This window comes from Electrona antarctica, assembly GCF_951216825.1.
Source record: "Electrona antarctica genome assembly, chromosome: 9".
Taxonomy (NCBI): domain Eukaryota; kingdom Metazoa; phylum Chordata; class Actinopteri; order Myctophiformes; family Myctophidae; genus Electrona; species Electrona antarctica.
Window position 1 is genome coordinate 7,808,910 of NC_136790.1, and position 17,753 is coordinate 7,826,662.

At 44.1% G+C, this 17,753-nt stretch overlaps 1 protein-coding gene across 1 annotated transcript in view; it reads right to left on the reverse strand.

Moving 5' to 3' along the window:
* Window positions 1–17,753, reverse strand: part of nckap1l (NCK associated protein 1 like) — a 67,882-nt gene that overhangs the window by 16,931 nt on the left and 33,198 nt on the right. The window contains exons 18-24 of the mRNA XM_079510850.1: window positions 16,708–16,827; window positions 16,071–16,216; window positions 13,287–13,418; window positions 9,705–9,929; window positions 8,852–8,982; window positions 3,703–3,800; window positions 2,441–2,534 (exon numbers count right to left, since the gene is read on the reverse strand). Coding sequence (XP_079366976.1) covers window positions 2,441–2,534; window positions 3,703–3,800; window positions 8,852–8,982; window positions 9,705–9,929; window positions 13,287–13,418; window positions 16,071–16,216; window positions 16,708–16,827 — 946 coding nt within the window. The remainder of the gene's footprint in view (window positions 1–2,440; window positions 2,535–3,702; window positions 3,801–8,851; window positions 8,983–9,704; window positions 9,930–13,286; window positions 13,419–16,070; window positions 16,217–16,707; window positions 16,828–17,753) is intronic.

The window sequence follows — 17,753 nt, forward strand, 5'->3', positions numbered from 1 at the left end:
TTTATAGACCTCAAATATATCTCCTCTGTGCCTCCTATACACTAACGTTAGTAACTGTAAGAGTCTTAAACTTTCTTCATATGACAGTTCTTTCAACCCTGGTATTAATTTAGTAGCCCTTCTCTGAACCTTCTCTATTTTCTCTATATATTTGATTTTGTAAGAGCACCAGACTGACCTTGCAAATTCAAGATGATGATGTACTGTCCATTTCAGTCTCATGTCTATATACAGCAGGGGTTCTCAACGGTTTTGGCCGGGGACCCCCGGAAATGCTTTGGCAATGTCTCGGGACCCATTGTTATAATTTAGCTATTGAAAAATAGCAGATCTACAAGCTCATAGCGCGCCACCGAGTGGCGCGCTACGAGCTTGTAGGTCTGCTATTTTTGAAAAATCGTGAAAATAAAATTTAACATTTTTTTTTTTTTTTTTTTTGAAAATAATTTGGGGACCTCCTAAAATATTTTGGCGACCCCCCGAGGGGTCGCGACCCACGGGTTGAGAACCCCTGATATACAGTACACACAAAAACCAAATTGCTCAGAGTGTGGGTATCAAAGCGTGTGTGTGGGTATCAAAGAGTGTGTGTGGGTATCAAAGCTTTCAAGTAGCATAAACCCAGGTCAGTTAGATAGCCCTTAGGTGTGCACTGTACGTGAAAACCAATTAGCTGATAATGCGTTGTGTTTGGAGTGATTCACTTACAGCAGTCTGTACCCCCCCCCCCCCCCCCCCCCCCTTTATCCAACCGCACTTAAAATCCTCAGGGTTAATTTAACTCTGAGAGTGTTAAATTGGGACCCAAATGGGTTTTCTTAGTGGTGGAAAGTAAAGTACATTCACTCAAGTACTGTACATATACAATAAATACAATGTTGACGTATTTGTAGTACACAAGTGTTTGTACAATTTCCAGGACTTTTACTTCTACTGTCTCCACTACATCTCAGAGGCAAATGTTGTATACTTACTCCACTAGGCCTACATTTATTTGAAAACTTTAGTTACTACTAGTTACTAGTTTTGAAAATAGCTGATCTACAAGGTATTTTCAAAATATTTTGTATATATTTGAAAACTTGAAATGGGACATTCTGCATAGTGAGTAGAGTACTTTCTACTTTTGGTACTTTAAGTACATTTTAATGCCAACACGTTTGTACTTTTACTCAAGTGCATTTTGAATTCTGGACTTTTACTTGTAGACCAGGGGTTCTCAAAGTTTTTGGCCGGGGACCCCCGGAAATGCTTTGGCAATGTCTCGGGACCCCCGCCCCGCCCCCTCCCGACCCCCAATATAAATTGACTGCTACAATAACCTTAAACCATTTTGGGCGGGAACCCCTTTTGGTGTTTTAAGCATTGTTATAATTTAGCTATTGAAAAATAGCAGATCTACAAGCTCATAGCGCGCCACCGAGTGGCGCGCTACGAGCTTGTAGGTCTGCTATTTTTGAAAAATCGTGAAAATAAAATTTAAAAAAAAATCATTTTTTTTTATTTTTTTTAAAAAATAATTTGGGGACCCCCTCAAATAATTTGGCGACCCCCCGAGGGGTCGCGACCCACGGGTTGAGAACCCCTGCAGTAAAACAATTGAGAACTTTTTCCACCACTGCTTCTGCTCTGCCTCCCACGGTGCACGGTGCACGGTGCACGGTGCACCGTGCACGGTGCACGGTGCTTCTGCTCTGCCTCCCACGGTGCACTCAGCTGTCCTGCAGTGCATTATCAGCTGCTTCTTATAGCCTGATTTATACGTTGACGTACGATGGACGGCGTCACGCCACACAAATAGCAAGATCTACAAGCTCAAAACATGTCCAGGTCCCTCGTCACTGCTGACCTCTAGGCTACTGGTTGGTCTTAGGGAGGGTGTAGAAGACCGGGTTAGTTGTAACTGGCCACGCATGTCGGGAGAGACGGTGTTGTCGTCAGACTAATGCCTGTCGGAACTGTTAGGCCTCACTCAGACCTTTACTGCATTGCTGTATGCTTGTTGGATGAATGTTGTGTAGTGTCATGGCCGCCCCAATGCATTTCCAATGGGAGTCACAACATTTGTGTTGTATGGGGTGCAGTCGAAACACAGCCGAAAGCCATACAACAGCTTGTAGTCCAAAATGTGGACTACAAACCATGTGACTTCCATTGGAAATGCATTGGGGCGGCCATGACACTACACAACATTCATCCAACAAGCATACAGCAATGCAGTAAAGGTCTGAGTGAGGCCTTAGCATGTCCAACCAACGTATGCACCCTTAGAAGACCAGTGGTCCATAACCTTGTCTGGATCAGGGCACACTTGAAAATATTAAAAGCGTTCGTGGCCCACCCATCTGACCACTTAAAGCGGCAGCCATAAAGGCTTTTTCCCTTTTTTATCAACTCACACGTACAACCCCCCCCCCCCCCCCCCCTTTCCATCTCTTACCGGGTAGTCTTCTTTTAAGGCTGGCCATCTCCTCTGGCTTATCAAAGTTGCTTTTCATCTGCACCAACACGTCCATGTTCTCACTCACCAGTTTCTGACGGGGGGTGGGGGGGGGGGAGAGAGAGAGAGAATCACCACATTTAGAAGCACTAATGGAGAGATATCAGCAGAGAGTGACAGGTTTCATGTCATTCTGGATGAATATTATATGTCCTTGCTGGAGGTGAATTAATCTACACAGCAAAAGCTGATTGCAGCTGCAAACGCGCCCCAATAGGGACCGGGAGGTCCAAACGCGCCCCAATAGGGACCGGGAGGTCCGGGCAAGACTCATCGGCCCTCCGTTCGTCTGTGCTGCGAACGGCCCTCCCATCCATGTTAAGGTTGCACAAAAAAGGAAAACACTGCCCTCTGCTGTTTGTATCCTTTCAATTTGCATTTGGGGGTACTATAATCATAGTACCTGATGATCATGATTTAGAGGGAGGGGGGGATCACAGCATTCCATCTTTAAGTAAACACTGATCATTTCGATTGGCGTCCCAAAGACAATATACTCGGAGTTACAGAGCCGTAGCCATGAGGGTCCGTTTGGACCCCTGGCGGGCTCCTCCGAGCCAGACATGGATTGATTGATTGATTGAAAATTTTATTAACAGTTTGCAGAATTACAGTACATTTCAAGCACAAACTCAATACAAAGGCTGTTAACTGTGAGTGGACGACCCAATTAAGCATTACACTTGTTTACAACAGGGTCCACCATGTTCAATTCATCAAAACATTTAGAGACGTACAAACTTCTATATAGACAAAGAACAATACAGGAATTCATCATAATGGAGGTAAAAATGGAAAAGAAACCTATACAGTGAGGGGAAAAGGGGGGGGGGGGGCGGTGGGGGGGGATTGAGATTTTACGGGGGCCAGTTTCGAATTGCAGCCATCCGTAGGTGCCCTTTGAGAGCGGTTTTGAAGGAGTCAAGGGATTCGCATGTCTTAATGACTGTTGGTAGGGCGTTCCACATTTTGGTGGCATAGGAGCGAAAATAATTTAGTCCCTTGTTTGTGCCGAATCTGGGTTGAACATGGTTTTGATTGATTTATTGATTGATTGAAAATGTTATTAACAGTTTGCAGAATTACAGTACATTTCAAGCACAAACTCAATACAAAGGCTGTTAACTGTGAGTGGACGACCCAATTAAGCATTAATTTGTTGCACTCCCTCTGGTGTTAAAAGACGGTGCATTGTGTCATACCTTCAGCTCGCTGACCTGAGAGGTGATGTGCCACATGAGGTTCTCACTCAGAAACTTCAGCCCGTACGGACCGATGAGCTCAGCCAGGGCCCGGAGCTCTGTTCACAACACAGTCACACACGGGACACAGTCACACAATCAGTGGTGAAAAAACAGTACTCACATTGTTTTTGAGGGGCGCTAGCTATATTTTATATACAGAGATTTAGAAGGAATAAGCAAAAGTCATTTTCTGGTTTTATGCGGGGTCGCTTAGCGCTCCGCTGATCCGGAGCTGAGTAGCTGACACTTTCTGGGGTGGGCGGTGGCTAGCAGCATGACATGAAGAGCGGAAGCATTACATGAAGCGTGCTTACAGTAATCCTACACGTATACACATAGTATGTGTAGTGGCGTGTCGTGTGTTGTGACGTGTCGTGTGTTGTGTGTGTGTGTGTATGCAGCATTACATGAAGAGTGTGTGACGGAAGCGTGTGACAGGCTTGAGTGTTACAGGTTTCCTGCACGTTTGCATAATAAGTGCGACTTGCTGTCGCAACAATGATTTCAGCTGTGTTTTTCTCCCAGAGTGCAGCAGACTCGGTGGCTAGTCTAGCTAGTTTCTTGGGACATTTGTGGTCGTGGTGACTACATCTGTCATTTAAAAAATGTGTGAAGTGAGTGGTGCAACTCCGTGTGGGGGTCACCGGGGGGTCCCCGGAACTCACCCAGAGCCACAGCAACGCACCCAGGGTGCCGGCTCGGTTGCGGCGAGCCGCCCCACGTCCGAAGCGGTCGAGAAATGACAGAGTTACCGTGTGGTCCCCGTAACATCCAGATAACTGTTTAATTGCATATTCCACGAGATAGGCGAGTTCCTAGTTCCTACGGCACCGCAGGCGTGCATTAATGACGATAAAGAACACCCTCTCGTGTAATATCGCTTAAATCTACAAGCTAAGGCCCAAACCACCAATGCAACTCCTTGCAACTCTTTGTAACTGCCATTGGGGATAATGGTTGCTTGCAACTATACAAGGAGTTGAGGGACCAATACAAAATGTGTCCATGACCCACAAATGTTTGGGAAACCTAGCATCTGTCTATACATAACATTTTACTGAGGGCAGAGGGTTTAAGAGTTCTAGATACGGTGTACGTAATAAGAGTGAGTCATGCTGAAGGAGGGAGGGACAGAAAACATAGAAATAAATATAGACACTGATGTCGAAACTCTGTGGGAGTCCACCATGGAGGTGGAATGATCCCTGAGGTATTGTGTGTGTGTGTGTGTGTGTGTGTGTGTGTGTGTGTGTGTGTGTGTGTGTGTGTGTGTGTGTGTGTGTGTGTGTGTGTGTGTGTGTGTGTGTGTGTGTGTGTGTGCTATACTCATGAGGGCTGGATGTCCCCACAAGTATAGTGGAACTTGACAAATCAAACTTGACAGGATGTTGTGCAACCAATGATTTCTCTGAGCTAATGCTTAGTTACAATTAGGGTGAAATTCATGTTGGCGTCAGGGTTATACTGTAGGCATTTAGGGTTAAAATGTAAAAAATAAAAAATATATATACTGTATATAAAATATAACTAAAGATAGCTAACCTAAAATGCTGCTGTCCTCACGAGTATTGTAATACCAACCAAATGTGCGTGCGAGCGACTCAATAGTACAAGATTGTGTAATGTAATTATACTGTAGCTGGAGGTCATCGTGTTCCCGCAAGGGGAAGCGTGTAGGTGGTAAGAAAAAGGAACGACTGCAAGTGATGGAATAACAGTGGTGGAAAATAAAAGTACTCAGTTGTTTTACTTAAGTAAATGTATCAATACTGCATTGGAGAACTGCTCCGTTACAAGTAAAAGTACTTGAGTATAAGTACAAAGGTATTGGCCTCAAAATGTACTTAATCCATTGAGACCTGGAACGCATCCATGTCACGTTAGCGTTTAACCACATTAACCATTAACCCATTTTGGGCGGGAACCCCTTTTGGTGTTTTAAACATTGTTATAATTTAGCTATTGAAAAATAGCAGATCTACAAGCTCATAGCGCGCCACCGAGTGGCGCGCTATGAACTTGTAGGTCTGCTATTTTTGAAAAATCGTTAAAATGTGCCTCAAATCTTTCCGAAAATTGTCATGATTTAGAAAACTTTTTTTTTTAAATGTCGACGTCAGGCCTGAATGGGTTAAAGTACCAAAAGTAAAAGTACTCATTAATTAGAATGTCCCATTTCAAATGTATAAAAAATATTTGAAAATAGTTGAACTTGTAGATCATGAACTTGTAGATCGGCTATTTTCAAATGGCCAAGTGGTTACTGTATGTTTTGTCATAATAAGCAAAATCTACAAAGTAACTAAAGTTTTCAAATAAATGTAGTGGAGTAAAAGTACAATATTTGCCTCTGAGATGTAGTGGAGTAGAAGTAAAAGTACTGGCAATTGGAAATACTCAAGTGTAAAGTACAAATACCTCACAATTGCACTTAACCCATTTAGGCCTGACATCAAAATTTGAAATAATGTTTTCTAAATCCTGACAGTTTTCTGAAATACATATTTCTATATCAGTGGTGCTCAGTTTTTCATGTCAAGGACCCCAAAAATTATATGTAAATGGCCGCCGACCCCCATCTGAAAATATGTTGTTCCAGGGACCCCCCCCCCCCCCCCAAGCTCATAGTGCGCCACTCGGTGCCGCACTATGAGCTTGTAGATCTTCTATTTGTCAATAGCTAAAGTATAACATAATGCTTAAAACACTAAAAGGGGTTCCCGTCCAGAATGGGTTAAGTACATGTATTTCGTTACTTCCCACCACACAAAACAGAAGAGCTAAAGTTGATGGAATAAATGGAGGTGGAGTGAGGATGTGATGATGACGACGAGGAGATGATACGTTTACATTCTCCCAAACATTCTGTCACAGCTGCGGCGGGTTAGAATGAAGAACGACAATGACCTCAACTTCCTCCTGCGTAATAATGGCCCTTGTCGTGTGTTGTCAAACTAGTGAACCGAAACGGCAAGAGTGCTCCAGTTCAGCTACGAAGCTTGTGAATTATCGTTGGAGTACTGCTGTCGGTACTGCTACTTGAAAACTAAGTGTCTGCATGCAAATTACTACAAAAGTACTCTTTTTCATGCACGATGACGAGAATGATTAAAGGTAGGGTAAGTGATATTTTTGAGTTAAAACAAAAAGGTTTTTGTTGGTTAAATCACTATATTCTGATAGTAATCATTGCTGTCTCTCCAGGTCTTTAACACAATCGGTGCCGGGATTCCTTCAAAATAGGAGCTCTGGGGTGCCGGAAAGACATGGCCGCTTTTACTCTGAAGGGGGAAGAAAACCGGAGAAATATTTTGTAAGCTTACCGTGGTCTCGAGTCTATTATATCGCTAGAAGCTCCAAAGCATTCATATTTTGAACGAGAGGCATGTTGAAGTCAGAAATGAAGCGCGTAGTATATCCATCAGATCAAAACCACGGAGAGCGCCCTGGATTAGGAGAGGCGAGGCATTCTTTCTGCCGTGCTAACAGCTAATCGAACGGTAAGCTAATATGAAGGCAGAGCGAAGCTACTGTACGGGTGTGCCTTAGAGTCTCAGTCAAAGATAATAAAAAGGAAAAAATTCAGCATATTCTTCTCTCGCCTGATATCATTGAGGATGCGCTAGGACGTGTACACACGTCCTATGAAACGTCGATTGGGTTCCCTAGGACGTGAAACGGTTAATAAACAGAAAATACATACAAAAAATAAATTTTTATAGTGTTCCAGTTCCAATTTTGCCTGCTCATTTCTTTGTGTCATCACTTACAATTCCACTTGTTTAATCTGTATCCTGACTGCGTTCTCTATCCTGATTGGATACAATTTGTATCCCAGTTTCAGTTTCTGAAAATGCCTTTTCTGTTTAATAATAAGCTGGAGATACTGAACAAACACTCTATAGCAATGAGTACTATCACAATATAGAGCTTTTGAACACTTATTTTAACCAAAGAAAATTACTTGCACTACCTTTAAATTTTCTCCTATGATTTGACACCCATGCTGTTTCAAATTGACTTTTCATCGTCCTAGGATTCATGAAATGTTTCCGTTAAATTGAGTGGTTGAGCAAAATCAGATCAGGCTCTGATGCCTGACGAGTCCAGGGTTCGATTCCCGAGCCTGGCGGACCTTTGCTGTCACTCCTCAACTCTCTCTCTCTCTCTGTTTCCTGTCTCTCTTTACTGCATGTGCACTATCAATAAAGGCAGAAAAAGTCCCCAAAATATCTTTAGAAAAAGAAGCTAAAACAACCACACTTGGAAACTCTCTCCCTGTTTCCTGTCTCTCTTCACTGGGCATTAAAGCCAGAAAGAAAAAAAATATATATATATCAAGAGAAAATGTTGCAGTTGCATTTTCCCCCATATTAAACAGCACTGGTTTGATAATCTAAGACTTAGATTACACTAGTAGGCTATGCACAACCACCCAAAGTTCTATGATACTTTTACTTTATATGGCCATACCCTGTAACTCATAACTACCACAAGGCATACAGTACCATCGGACATCATGTCTGAAAACATTCAGCTAGTGTGCGTAGCAACATCAAAACTCCAAAAGACAGAGAACAGCTGTTGCTATGGACCCTTTATAGGCTTATCTGATGACTGTTATCTTACGCTGTTGCCAACCTACTTGGGGAACGTGGGGTAATTACCACGTGTGGCGTTCTGAATTAAATTAATCATTGTCAGACTGTAGGAAAGACAAAGGTGACGATGAGCAGGAAGCAATTATCTCTATTGTAATTAACTGATTATAATGGTTTGTATTTCTGCAAAGTGGGGGGTTTGTTTTCACATCAACCAAGTGGCACTTGGTTAATGAGGCATAATGGGCTATGTGCACACAGAATATCTCTTCCTATACTTCCCAAGCCTCCCAGAACGGCTGCCAACGGTGAAGCGTTCGGCCCTACTGGTCGGGAGTGGGACTGCATGTGGGCCCGTGCAGCTGGGATTTAACGTTGAGCGCTCGTTGGCACTTCCGCATTTTGGATATCGAAAAAATGCGTTTAGTAGAACGTTCTTCTGGGTGCTTCAAAACGCCACCGTGTGTGCATATAGAGCCCATTGGAGGCGCTCCGCCAATGCTGACCTGTTATGTCGGAGTACTCCTCTGCGTTGAACGCCTGCTGGTGTTCGGACGCGTGGTTGACAAAGCAGTGCATGTTGGGACAGTGGGCGATCTGGGAAGTGCTGGCCTGACGCAGAAGCCCCTCCAGGTACCTGGGGAGGTACGATACATGCTTAACCTTCAGAGGACATTATGTACTGTGTATCATGACATGGGGGGAGGAATTTGCCGCCTAGAACTTTGACGTCTTCTGGTCCTTTGACCCTCTGCGCCAAGATCGTTTTTTGACGTATTATTTTTTATTGATGCTGTTCTGCACCGGTCTGTAAAGCTCCGGAACAGGAAACAACTGAAGTGAAAAGTCAGCACGCTGGCTATACTAAATTGGGACTTGAAGGGGAGAATTTTTTTTTCTTTTGTCTTGAAGGGGCATGTTTTGCACAATAACAGTCTTTTCATTATGTCTGCCCACGATCTGTGATTCATACAGTAGGCTACGTTTGTTTACCTCAGTCACTGATACTAAAATCTGATATTTTATTTTTATTTTTTTCTATGAACCTGTGACTTGACACCCATACTGTTATAAAACGGAAATAAAAAGATTTTGAAAAGAAAAGTCAGCACGCTTATGATGTCTATGCCTATGGGAACAGTTTTTAAAAAATCCATTTAACTCTTTTTTTTTCCCAGGCTGAAAAACAAGCTTGATTTGCGGCTTATAATGAAAGCATTCGTGATCACTGTTATGTTTATATTCACATCAGTGTGTGCACGTACACACACACACACGTCACACACACACACACACACACACACACACACACACACACACACACACACACACACACACACACACACACACAGCACACACCAGTTGGTGTAGAGGCTGGTGATAGTCACTTGTCCCATGGCGTCCAGCGGCTGTGTCTGCTGCAGGAGGACGCTCTTGGTCAGCCTGCTGACGTCCACGTTCATGTAGCTGGACAGGCTCTGCAGACAGCTCATGTAGGCCCTGACCGCCGCCAGCAGGTCCGACGGACGCTTGATCTCCTCCTGGGTGGTCTGCTGGCCCACTTTGGCCATTCTCACGATGACCCTGTGTAAGCCAAGAAGGAATGACATTTTCAAACGCACGTCACTTCATAGCTCACGTGCTTAGGGAGGCGAATTGGCCCCGGACAGATGTTGCTGCCTTAACCCATTCAGGCCCGACGTCGAATTAAAAAAAAAAAGTTTTCTAAATCATGACAATTTTCGGAAAGATTTGAGGCACATTTTAACGATTTTTCAAAAATAGCAGACCTACAAGCTCATAGCGCGCCACTCGGTGGCGCGCTATGAGCTTGTAGATCTGCTATTTTTCAATAGCTAAATTATAACAATGTTTAAAACACCAAAAGGGGTTCCCGCCCCAAAATGGGTTAATGGTTAATGTGGTTAAACGCTAACGTGACATGGATGCGTTCCAGGTCTCAATGGATTAAGTTATAACCTATTCAGCCCGGGAAAGCATCTGTAGTCATTTTACATACTGATGTTAAAACGGTGTGCAGACTCTTCAGTTTATCTCACTTGTTCGACCACCCGTTGAATTTTTGGGATGTGCGTGCACTGGCCTGACTGATAATTTGTATATTGAGCACTTTATCTATTAATATATTGTCTTCTGCTGCAAGCTGTACCTTAGTTATGATTTTGCTTTTAACTGTGTTTTGTATTAACTGTTTTTAACCTGTTGTACGGCGATCTTGAGTGCCCTGAAAGGCGCCTTATAAATAAAATGTATTATTATCTTTTTTATACTTTGTCTATTCAAAAATCGTGAAAATGTGAAATCTTTGAAAAAAAAAAAACATGTTAAATTGTTCTCAAAATATTTTGGGGTCTCTGCAACAAAATATTTTGAGATGGGGGGGGTCCGTGGCCAAATACATGTCATTTTGGATGTCCTTGACATGGACAATGTTTGAGAACCACTGATATAGAAAGAAACATACGTTCTTTCAGAAAACTGTTAGGATTTAGGTCTTCGGCCTCAGATCCTAACGCGTTAAAACGGGGCTAAACGAGCCGTCGTGGCATTCGTCACATTCACTGCTGCAGGGGACTCACTGTGTATAAATCCTCTCTCTCTCTGTCTCTCTCTCTCTCTCTCTCTCTCTCTCTCTCTCTCACTGTCGCCCTTCTGACCTACAGTTGTCTTTTCCAACTGTATTTACAAACGTGGCTGGGAAGGGAACCATTATAGTTAAGTTGTCTGCCACTCAGGGGCCCTAATTTTAGGGGGCGACTGGGGAGATAATCATCAAACTGAGACACGGAGCCTAAGCAGAGCACATGTGCACGGAAACATTAAGTTGCCCCTGGTACCAACAAGCCCCTAATCTAAATACAATTGAGATGACGCAGAGCAGTGGCGTGACATGGCAGATCTCCTCTCGTTGTCTGATTGGCTGGCAAACACCACCGGGGAAAGTCAGACGCCAAAGCGGAGTTCGCACATTTCTCAAGCGGCTCGTTAAGAAATTGTGCTGAGGAATTCGACGGAAGGACGGACGGACGGACGGACGGACGGACGGACAGACAGACAGACATATCTCAAACACATTAGATATATGTACATGTTGGAATAGAAATAAATTGGAAAAAAGGGGGGGGGGGATACAGAGGTGGGGCAATGTGGTAAGAACTGATCTTAGCGGTATTTAATTATGATGAACGGTGTTAGTATTGTAATAATTCAAGGTCGCCCCGTTATTATTCAAATACTTATCCTTATGAGACTCAGCATCTGCTTGAATGCATGTTTGGAGGATTCATCATTCGATGATGATCACCCTTATGCACACAGGCTCGCCGTCCGCCAACAGGCAAACATTGCTGTTTTTCCCGGTGTGTTGTTTTGCCAGCCGTTTCTGAAAGGCCCGGTGTGATAACCAGTGGTGTAAAGTAACTAAGTACATTTACTTAAGTACTGCATTTTTTTGGAGGTATTTGTAATTTACTTGAGTCTTTCCAGTTTCCAATACATTTACTTTTAGTTACTAGTTACTACTACTATTATTACAAAACATACAGTAACCAATTCATCCCTATACATTTCGGCCATTGGAAGATAGCCGATCTACAAGCTCACAATGTGTCGCGATGCGACACATTGTGAGCTTGTAGATTGGCTATTTTTAAAAGATTTTTAGACATTTGTAGATAATATGAATCTACAAAGTAGATTTGGCTTATTATGACGAAACACACAAGTAACCATTTGAAAATAGCCGATCTACAAGCTCACAATGTGTCACGATGCAAGCTTGTAGATCTGCTTTTTTCAAATTATTTTTGAAATGGGACATTCTGCATAATGAGTACTTTTACTTTTGGTACTTTAAGTACATTTTTATGCCAATACTTTTGTACTTTTGAATTACGGACTTTAACAGTATTTATAGAGTATTTCTACATTGCAGTATTGAGAAATTACATTACGAAAGTACATTTTGTGAACATATGAACTTTGGCTATAAAAGCTAGTGTTTAATCGACGTGGGTCTTGTTTACTTGGTTATACTAGCGCTTCGAACAACATCACCAGTACGACTTGCAGCTTGGATACAACCGAAACGGACTTCCTCTTCAAAATAAGAGCCACTTGTAATGATTAGTCAACACAAGTTTTATTTCTAAGTCTACTTACGGGACGCAGATAGACATTACTAATTCGTGACACCAGAGCTCGTAATTGGGCTTGCTTCTTGGACATTTTGACGAGGGCCGGGCTGCAATGCAGTGGAATGTTGTGTGAGGATTCTCAGGAATTAAATTCCTGTCCCAGCGGCCCCAGCTCTCGGTACGCAAAAGCGCTTCACATGCCTTTGATCTGCTGCGCAGCATGCATTTTGACGGTGCGTGCGCTCTGTCAATAAATACAGGTCGTTGCTGTTGGGAGGAAACCACCTAACTCCATTTGCTTGGGACAAAACCTCTTAACTTCATTGGACCCTCAAACTGTCTGCTAAAGCAGCTAACTCCGCCACCTCTCCCCCTCTCATGGAATTGACAATATATAAAGTCACAACACCAACTTTGATGAGGCAGTATTGCTTTGCTTTCAAAATACAAGGTTTTCTTCATTTCCTGAAAAATGAACATTTTGGAGTTATGTGGTTTCTTCCTGACAGCAGAGATATATGAATTCTGTCCCATTTAGTAACCAATCAATGGCCACCTCCTCAAACTGTCCCATTTAGTAACCCCCCCATCCCTGCTCAATGGCCACCTCCTCAAACTGTCCCATTTAGTAACCCCCCCCATCCCTGCTCAATGGCCACCTCCTCAAACTGTCCCATTTAGTAACCCCCGTCCCTGCTCAATGGCCACCTCCTCCTGTCCCATTTAGTAACCCCCGTCCCTGCTCAATGGCCGCCGTTTCTTGAACATAATATATAGCACGTACTCGGAAAGGCGGGTCTCCAGGTGAGACAGCAGGAATTCTGTAGGAACGACGATGTGATCAAAAACGATGAAGTCACTGCAGAAGCTGTAGGCGGTGCACATCTCTGTCAGGTTGTAATGCATCTTGTCCATACTGGGGGGGGGGGGGGAGGAGGAGAGAGAGAGAGAGAGAGAGAGAGAGAGAGAGAGAGAATATGACTATTTTGACATTGACAGTGACTGCACTTTTCTCAGACAAATTGTGTCATAAACATTTTGATGAGTAACAGAAAGAGTGCTGTTAAATCTTTCCCCAGGCACAGGACCTCTATTACTGTACTGCACAGGACCTCTATTACTGTACTGCACAGGACCTCTATTACTGTACTGCATGTGGGATTAGGGCAGGCACAGGACCTCTATTACTGTACTGCATGTGGGATTAGGGCAGGCACAGGACCTCTATTACTGTACTGCATGTGGGATTAGGGCAGGCACAGGACCTCTATTACTGTACTGCATGTGGGATTAGGGCAGGCACAGGACCTCTATTACTGTACTGCATGTGGGATTAGGGCAGGCACAGGACCTCTATTACTGTACTGCATGTGGGATTAGGGCAGGCACAGGACCTCTATTACTGTACTGCATGTGGGATTAGGGCAGGCACAGGACCTCTATTACTGTACTGCATGTGGGATTAGGGCAGGCACAGGACCTCTATTACTGTACTGCATGTGGGATTAGGGCAGGCACAGGACCTCTATTACTGTACTGCATGTGGGATTAGGGCAGGCACAGGACCTCTATTACTGTACTGCATGTGGGATTAGGGCAGGCACAGGACCTCTATTACTGTACTGCATGTGGGATTAGGGCAGGCACAGGACCTCTATTACTGTACTGCATGTGGGATTAGGGCAGGCACAGGACCTCTATTACTGTACTGCATGTGGGATTAGGGCAGGCACAGGACCTCTATTACTGTACTGCATGTGGGATTAGGGCAGGCACAGGACCTCTATTACTGTACTGCATGTGGGATTAGGGCAGGCACAGGACCTCTATTACTGTACTGCATGTGGGATTAGGGCAGGCACAGGACCTCTATTACTGTACTGCATGTGGGATTAGGGCAGGCACAGGACCTCTATTACTGTACTGCATGTGGGATTAGGGCAGGCACAGGACCTCTATTACTGTACTGCATGTGGGATTCTTCGCACACAGGGTTCTTCTTCTGACACGATTTCCCACCTCCACCACCCACCCCCACCTCCACCACCCACCCCCACCTCCACCACCCACCCCCACCTCCACCACCCACCCCCACCTCCACCACCCACTCGGGTCCCAGGAGACATTCCTCAATTCCTAGAAGGCATATTATCACCTCAGCATAATACCAGCCCATACGTTGACGTGATCTGCTCCCGTTCTATGAGGCTATTTAGATGAAGGTATTATCATCCTGTACTGGAAGGATTGCATTGGAGCCTGTTAATAATTATACACTTGATATATAGGGATTAGGGAATAACTTAAATGCATCCTTTAACACAGTGGTTCCCAAAGTGGGGTCCGGGGACCCCCAGGTGTCCTTGAGGGAGTTCCAGGTGGTCCCGAGCTAAATGATAGTTTGGAACCAAATGGACCCTTATGGGTCTGTAACTCAGAGTGTACAAACGGGTCCATTTGGTTCCGTTTGTACACTCTCAGAGTTAAACTAACAGTGGTTTTACAATATAAATTGGGGGTCCCAGAGATAGAAATTCCATTAAATGGGGGTCCGCAGACTAATGCATGTCAAACTGGGGGTCCTTGAAATTAAACTGGTTGAGAATCTCTGCTAGAGCCGTAAAAATCTTCTCTTATGGGGGTCCCAGGCATATCTTTTCAAATGGGGGGTGGGCGGGCTGATTAGTGTCAAAAAACAACTCTTGTTTAAAAATCTGCCTAACGATGATGTCACTGGTGGACGGGTTTATGAACTTCCCACAGCCCTCCTATGAGACACATTGTGGTCATTTTACTAATTTATCATGAACACACAGTGAGGACCAATTATAATATGAAGATGGGTTGAAAAGTGGGGAAGTGGTCCTTTAACTTTGTTGTGCAGCGGTGTTTAAAAAAAAGAGAATAATGAATGAAAACGGACTTGGTGACAACAGCTCGGTCTTTCCACAGGCTCTATGAATGAACACTGACTTGGTGACAACAGCTCGGTCTTTCCACAGGCTCTATGAATGAACACTGACTTGGTGACAACAGCTCGGTCTTTCCACAGGCTCTATGAATGAACACTGACTTGGTGACAACAGCTCGGTCTTTCCACAGGCTCTATGAATGAACACTGACTTGGTGACAACAGCTTGGTCTTTCCACAGGCTCTATGAATGAACACTGACTTGGTGACAACAGCTTGGTCTTTCCACAGGCTCTCTGCTAATAATGAATGAACACTGACTTGGTGACAACAGCTTGGTCTTTCCACAGGCTCTCTGCTAATAATGAATGAACACTGACTTGGTGACAACAGCTCGGTCTTTCCACAGGCTCTATGAATGAACACTGACTTGGTGACAACAGCTTGGTCTTTCCACAGGCTCTATGAATGAACACTGACTTGGTGACAACAGCTTGGTCTTTCCACAGGCTCTCTGCTAATAATGAATGAACACTGACTTGGTGACAACAGCTCGGTCTTTCCTCAGGCTCTCTGCTAATAATGAATGAACACTGACTTGGTGACAACAGCTTGGTCTTTCCACAGGCTCTCTGCTAATAATGAATGAACACTGACTTGGTGACAACAGCTCGGTCTTTCCTCAGGCTCTCTGCTCCTGGCTTCTCCTTCTGCAGCTCTCCTTTCTTCGCCACTGGCTTCTTCTGGTTCTTATTGCGAATGCGAGCCTTGCTGATGGTCTCCGCACAGTGTTTGGGCAGCAGCTGATGGGTTGTCACGCAGAGAGAGAAAGAGAAGAGCACATACCTTATTGAAGTACATTTCATAAATTGCTGCTAGTTTTTATGTTATCGTATCATAACAGTTTTCTGAAAAAACCCATGTTTTTATGTCAGTCGTCGTCAAACATTTTCATGTCAAGGACCCCCAAAATTATATCTAATTGGCCGCCGACCCCCATCTGAAAATATGTTGTTCCAGGGACCCCTCAGAAGCAACGATTTGAGTTAAAAACGTTCGCTCTGCCCGGACGGTTAGCTCAACCGTCTGGGCACCTATAGGCCAGTCTGATGGCATGCCGCGGGTTCGACTCCCGTTCCTGACGGCCTTTGCCACGTGTCCCCCCCCCCCCCCCATCTCTCTCCCCATTTCCTGTCAGATTACTTTCAACCTATCAATAAAGGCAGAAAAAGAAAAAAAGAAAAAAAAAAGTTCGCTCTGAAAGAATATATTCTTGAAGTCATAAACATCTCACCTTGTCATTGAGGTTGCACTGCTCGGCACAGATCTCTAAGATCACACTGCAGGTCTGCTTGGCCATGTGCTCCAGGAATGTCACACACAGTCGCAGACTCTTCTTCTGGATGGCCTCTTTCTGGACACAGAAATGCACAGTGTATATGAGATCGTGTCCGTGTGTGTACAGTTGGGTGCCACCGATATTGTCCCTTATCATTTGACCCATTTAGGCCTGACCTCAAAATTTAAATCCTTCTAAATCCTCCAGTTTTCTGAAATAAATATTGTCACGATTTTTCAAAAATAGCAGACCTACAAGCTCGTAGCGCACCACTCTGTGGCACGCTATGAAACACCAAAAGGGGTTCCCGCCCAAAATGGGTTAACTGTCCTTTTGCGCAGATCACGCAAACCTCAGCAAAAAGAAAAGGACAATATCGATGGCCTCCAACTGTAGACGTACACGTGTATGCGCTGTAGACACGCACACACACACACACACACACACACACACACACACACACAGTGAGACAACAACACGCAGAGGGATGTCTCCCACATTAGTTAAATTTAGCCCGACATTCACTGACGTTTTCAAATTGTTTTTCCTTCTGTGTTCCAACTGCATGTGAATTATCTTTCAGTTATCAGTGTCTTTACTATTCCCATATGTGGTTAGGTTATTATTAAGGGGGGCATTTCTTTGTAAAGTCTTCCCATAGCCGTGATGAGCACAGCTGCTTTTCACAAAGCCTGGCAAAACATATTAAAAAGACCTATTAATGTTTTGACATGCTCGTTCAGTTGACAGGAATGTGTTATAAACCAGATTGTGAGACAGAAGTGCTGCTGGGGGGGGGGGGGGGGGGGCAGTCGGGGGACCCTCCACTTTCCACTAATAATGTATACGTGCCATTTAAGACCTGAGGACCTGATTCTAAAAGTGTCTTCTAGTATGTTTATATGTCAGTGTTTCTCCAATTCTTTCATGTCAAGGACCCCCAGAATGATTTGGCCGCAGACCCCCCCATCTAAAAATATGTCGTTCCAATTTTAACTCAA